Genomic DNA, 6,084 nt, shown 5'->3' with positions numbered 1-6,084 from the left:
GAAGTTCCCAGGCTAGGGGTCAAATAGGAGGTGCAGCCGCCGGTCTACACCACAGCCACAGCAACGCCAGATCCGAGCCTCATCTGCGACCTACACCACAGCTCATGGCAACGTGAGATCCTTAACCCAAAGAGTGAGGCCAGGGATCGAACCCACATCCTAATGGGTACTAGTTGGGCTCATAACCCACTGAACCACAATGGGAACTCCTGAAATGTAGGAGATTCTGAAGTCTATGCTTTCAGCCGCTCTGCTTAGGGCTGTGAAGAGCTTGCCCAGGAACCAGAGAAGAGACAGGAGGAGGGTAGGCTAGTGAGATGTGAGTAGTTACAGCTTCCTCATGTTGTTAAAATACCAAATTTATGCCCCCTAAAGGCTCAGTATTTTAAGTGTCTTCACTTGAGAGGATTGTGGGATAGCGGTTCAGAGTAGAGGACTCCAGCCTTAAAAGGGGTAACCATGGTTCACTTGACCTCCCTAAGCCTCGGTCCCCGTGTGTATAAGATGTACAGATGGCATTACTTACCTAATAAGGTTTTGAGGATTAAATGAGGCCACACGCCTTGTGCACTTAGCAAAACGCCCAGCACCTGGTCAGCTCTCCATACGTCACTGCCGCTTTCATTCTTACTGCCCGGCACGGTCAGAGTTCCTCTGCCGCTTCCCACTTCCCCCTCTGGCCCCTGAAGTAGCACAGGGGTGGTGTTGTTGCTTCCTGGAATTTCTATTCTCACAGCAGTTGTCAGACTTGAGCAATTTGTTTGTCCAAGAAATGGCAACAAGATGTAGAATTGAAGTCTTAAATGGTTAGACAGGTTTTGTTGTTGTTTGCTTTCTAGGGCCGCTCCCACGGCACATGGAGGTTCCCAGGCTAGGGGTCAAATTGGAGCTGCAGCTGCCGGCCTACGCCAGAGCCACAGCAACGCAGGATCCGAGCCACGTCTGCCACCTACACCACAGCTCACGGCAACACTGGATCCTTAACCCACTGAGCGAGGCCAGGGACTGAATCTGCAATCTCCTGATCCCTAGTTGGATTTGTCTTCCTGCACCACAATGGGAACTCCTGAATTATGTATCTTTTCTACAGCAGTGAACTCCCTCTGTGGTCCCTTCAGTGAAGGCCTACTTCCAGTCCCATTGTAATGAAGGCAAGCAGGTTTAATTTCTAATTTCAGGCAGCATAGGCACCACTTGAAAATCATGACTAGAATCAAGAGGATTCCTTTTCCATCAATCTCTCATTTCTTGTACACCAGTTGAGTAAAAGCTGGTGTAAAAAAATTCCTGGCATCATTCCTATTGTGGCTCAGCTGGTTACGAACCCGACTGTATCCATGAGGATGCGGGTTTGATCCCTGGCCTCGCTCAGTGGATCCGGCGTTGCCTTGAGCTGCAGTGTAGGTTGCAGTCGCGGCTCAGATCTTGCGTTGCTGTGGCTGTGACTCTGCAGCTCTGATTTGACCCCCTAGTACAGGAACTTCCACGTGCCACAGGTGTGGCCCTAAAAAGCAACAGAAAAGTTCTTGGGGACTTCATGATTTTCCCGAAATTCTCCCACCTGAGTCCAACAGCATTCCAGAACCTCGGTTACTAAAGAGGGTTTCTGTGGAAGGAGGCCTGTGGAATGTGCTGCGGGGTGAGTCCTCAGTTCCCTTCTAGTCTTCACTGAGTGTGAAGCAACTGTTAGTCTCGATTCAAGGAAACTCGTTAACCCGGCAGGAAAGCACTATGCTCTCCCCTAGTCCTTTAGTCAGATGACCCCAAATCTAGTTGTGGTGTGACAGCCACTGAGGCCTAGTTAACCCTTGGTCACAATGTCCCATGCATTTGGGCGGCAAAGTGGTAGGAAGTCTAAGATCTCCTTGGATCTGCGGTGATGGTGGGACGGAAGTCGTGTTGTGACTAAAGTCTCAAAAGAGAGACGAAGGCGATTTCTTTGCTCCCCGAGGGGCTGCATGTGGAAAGCAGGAGAGGTGAGTTCCTCTTATTCCAAGGGAGTGAAAGGGTCAAGTCTGTGAGCCAAGAACATGTTCACCCCTTTAAGGAGCAATTACGAAACTTTCTCTAACTGGCTGAATCCCCAGCGGGTCCCAAGAACAGGTGGCTCTGAGCTGCCCAACACTCCCCGACATGGAGCATCTTGGGAGGCCGTTATAGTTAATGCAAACTTTATTTATAAAAGACTCTTAAATTAGTTGTATCATGCCATGCGTTCATACAGAATACAGCGACCCTTCTGGGCTACAAGAAGAGCTCACAAACTCAAAGGAAAACTAGTAAAGAGTTTCTAAGAGTTAAAAGCTAGGAAAGATTAGGACAACTTTACAAATGAGCAATTAAAAACAGAACAAAAAAGGAAATGGAAACTAGTCAGAGCTGAGCGGAGGGCAGCTGTTTACAGGTCTGTACACTAAACTAAGACACAGACAGTCTTCTAGAGGCAGGATGCTGGCGGAGAGAAGCAGAGATGTGCAAATGCTTGTGCCACAACGACTCCTCCCCCAGGTCCACGGTATGATACATATACCCAGTTTGTGTACACTAGGCCTGCCAAGGCCGCTTAACCTATGAGGACTCCTAGTTTAGTAAACTAAAGCGGCAGGGGCCAGGGAAGTGGGGCGGCTTCATTTGCGACTGCTCTTTATTCTCTCCAGTCTTTTTTTCAAGTCATCGATGTTAGCTGTGGAGGAGGAGGATGTGGTCATGGTTCCTGAAGGGTGAGTCTGGTTGGAATCCAGGTCTGAGTGCTGGTGCTGCTCCCGTGACTCCCGGAGCTGAGAGAGTTTGCTGTGCAGCATGTCTGTGGAGGAGGCAACGGGAGGAACTGCTGGTTTGGAGAGCAAAGAGGTCAGCGGAGGCCGGTCATCCTGCTGTCGAGAGAAGAGACATTGTCCAGGCGCGTCGGGATGCGGCGCTGGACCAACGCGCGCCAAGGCTGGGCGGCTCCCCCGCCAGCCCGCCCCTGCCCGCCCGGCCCCAGAGCAGCGGAGGAGCCGTACCTTCGTATTGTCCAGACCACATCGCTGTCGGAGGATCTTGAGCCTCTCCAGGTAGACGGATGGTCCCACCTCCTCGCCGTTTGTGTTACCTATGGAGGACACCGTGCTTGTGGGAGGGGGCACACACGTGACCTCCATCTGAGGGGAGATGCCTAAGGAGCAAAGGTAGAAGGGAATATTCAGATCTACCCCCATCCCAGACTGCCCTCGTTGATCTGCCACCAAAGGGGACAACCTGGGGCTTGCATATCACCACTGTACTTGAAAACTAAAAAGCTGACAAGAATCCATCTGGGGATGATGATAAAGGGTGCTCTCAAACACCCGAGAAACGCTTAATGAGAACTTCCACTGCTGACACAGGGAGCAATGGAGTTAGGCTGGGCCACCATCTACATCCTGGGGCATAAGGGGCAACCCCCCAAAGCAGGAGCTACTCCTGAGTGTACAGTAAGTGCCCGTGTGAAGAATCTTAGAACTTAAAAAAAGTTTTGTTTTTTTTTGCCACACCTGCGGCATATGGAAATCCCCGGGCCAGGCCAGGTACTGAACCCAAGCCTCAACAGGGATCCACGCCGCTGCAGTGGCAATGCTGGATCCTTAACCCACTGCGCCGTAAAGGAACTCTGAACCTAAGGACTTTAAATGTCTGTGAGAATTAGACTAGGGGGTTCCCACTGTGGCGCAGTAGAAACGAATCCGACTAGGAACCATGAGGTTGCGGGTTCGATCCCTGGCCTTGCTCAGTGGGTTAAGGATCCGGCGTTGCCATGAGCTGTGGTGTAGGTTGCAGACGCGGCTCAGATCTGGCATTGCTGTGGCTCTGGCGTAGGCCAGTGGCTACAGCTCCAATTAGACCCCTAGCCTGGGAACCTCCGTATGCCGTGGGTGTGGCCCTAAAAGGACAAAAAGATTAAAAAAAAAAAAAAAAAAAGCATTAGACTAGGTCTGGAGCAGGTGATGCAGAGGGGGAAGCTCTTGTTCAAATGGGGTAGGACAGCAAGGAGCTTGAAGCTACTGTGTATTCATGAAGAAGAGGGGGGAACTGAGGTGTCCAACAAAGAAGGGATAGGAAATAGAGCACCTGAGATCAGTATTTTGGCAGGAGAGGGGAAAACCAAACCAAACCAACAAAAATAATCACGATTCTATATTTCTGAGAAGGAATAATCACAAAATGCAGGCATTTAAAATATCCAATATGGTATCAACGAAGAGGCATTACAGAAGCAGAAAGATAAAGCTCTGGGAAGAAAAACTCTTACAGTAAAAAGAAAAATGAAACCAGATATTCTGGGGGAAAAAGGAACCCTTTAATGTACAGATGAGAACACCCTGAGAGGGTGAAAATGAAGAGTAATGTAAAAGGCGGCAGTAGGGTGTCTGAACACTTCAAGGCGTCCGGTAAGCAGTGGGGCACGTGCTTGTCCATCGTCGCCAGAAAGGACTCTGGAAAGAGAAAAGGAGGCTCCACCCTGATCAGCTCAACCATGATGTGTCCACACACGGCCCCTGCACGCTGCGCTCACTGTGCTCTAGGAAAAAGACGCCAGGTCCTGGAGAAGGGTGATTTAAGGTGTTAAAACCACCACCACCACCACCAAGAAATGACTTAAGGGAACACAACTGAAGCTGCAGCCTAGAAAGTTACATGGTGAGTGAATATAATTGATCTGAAAACCACAGAGGAACGGCGTTTCACAGGCAAACATACTTTAGAGCTTAAGAGCAGGTGAGCTAAACTGAACTCGGAAAGAACTAAATGCAGGACCAGCGTGCAGGCTCTTCTGCATGCTGACAGGGAACTTTGGCAGGTGGGTCTTTTTTTGGTTTAAGGCTCTTAACAGCTATTTTCTGTAACTGACACCTCTTAAGTCTTCCTTTTGTCTCTAGATCCTGTGGACAGGAATTCTCCAGCATCAGCTTTTCATTGTGGGGACAGTAATAGTTCAGCTTAACATCAGGAGAAGCATTCGTTCCCATCATCCAACAAATACCTACTAAGTGCCAGGCAACAAGAGACAAAAACCTTTACACTTGTGGATTTTAAATTCTAGCAGAGATAGACATCAAACAATTAATAAACATTGTATCGTATGTTAGGAGGAGGTAAGTACTTTGGGGGGTGAAGAGTGGGTTGCAAGTTTGAAATCAGGTCTCACTGAAACAGTGGCGAGTGACAAAGATGTGAGGGACACGACTGTCCTGGAGAAGAGCACTCCGCACCGGAGTCTCCGCCAGTGCGAAGGCCTAAGGGGTGTGCCTGGGGCCTCCCACGGCAGCAAGGGGCTGGTGGGGCTGAGGGGAGTGGAAGTCCGGGGAAGGAGCAGGACCGAGGAGGTACTAGAGGTCTCAGCGGCCACATCGTGTAGGACCTCACAGACCTTACTTGTAAAGTTTTTTGGCTTTGCTGAGTGAAAGAGCCTTTGGAAAACGAGGAGCTTTGGAAATGACTAGAGCGAGGGAAGCGTGGCAGCGGGGAGATGGGACAGGATGGTGCTGTGATCCGTGTAAGAGGTGATGCGGTTCAGACCAGGGCGGTGGCAGTGAAGATGAGGCGTGTGGGAGGATTCTGCTTATGTGTCGCACGTAGAGCCAAAGAACTTCCGACAGAGAGGAAGAGAAGACTCAGAAGCCGAGGGTCTGAGCAAACTGGAAGGACGAAGTTGCTGGCCGGTGAGATGGAGAAGGATGCACATGGAGCAGGTTTTGGAGGGGCTTTGAAGAGCTTGGTCTGACATGTTGAGTTTATAATCTCCCAGAAACCCCCCGGAGATGTGACGCATCTACCAGCGGGGATCAGGAAGGAGGCCTGAGCTGGACGTCAGACAAAATTGGGCCTTGCTGGCATAGAGATGGTATTTAAAGTGAGGAGAGCAGACAAATTAGTTAAGGGGATGAGAGTAAGAAAGAAGTGATGATCCTGGACTGAACGCCGGGGGACGCCAATGTTAGGAATTCAGGGAGAGGAAGAATCGGTCAGTGAGGGAGGGGGAAACCTTGAGAGCACAGAGAGGTGAGAGCCGGGGGAGAAACTGCTCCAAGGGCAGAGAGTGCGCTGTTGCCAAACACTGACGACAGG

At 50.3% G+C, this 6,084-nt stretch overlaps 1 protein-coding gene across 5 annotated transcripts in view; it reads right to left on the bottom strand.

Moving 5' to 3' along the window:
- Window positions 1-2,157: 2,157 nt before the first annotated feature.
- Window positions 2,158-6,084, bottom strand: part of CKAP5 (cytoskeleton associated protein 5) — a 109,399-nt gene continuing 105,472 nt past the window's right edge. For 3 of the 5 annotated variants that reach the window (XM_047775837.1, XM_047775841.1, XM_047775838.1), the window contains 2 exons: window positions 3,003-3,154; window positions 2,158-2,873 (listed from right to left, as the gene is read on the bottom strand). In XM_047775837.1, coding sequence (XP_047631793.1) covers window positions 2,628-2,873; window positions 3,003-3,154 — 398 coding nt within the window. In that variant the 3' untranslated portion in view covers window positions 2,158-2,627. The remainder of the gene's footprint in view (window positions 2,874-3,002; window positions 3,155-6,084) is intronic. The other 2 variants (XM_047775839.1, XM_047775840.1) reach the window with 2 other exon arrangements.

Source organism: Phacochoerus africanus, chromosome 4, assembly GCF_016906955.1.
Source record: "Phacochoerus africanus isolate WHEZ1 chromosome 4, ROS_Pafr_v1, whole genome shotgun sequence".
NCBI lineage: Eukaryota > Metazoa > Chordata > Mammalia > Artiodactyla > Suidae > Phacochoerus > Phacochoerus africanus.
Note: the sequence above shows the minus strand (reverse complement) of the source record. Positions and strands in the feature narration are given on the sequence as shown.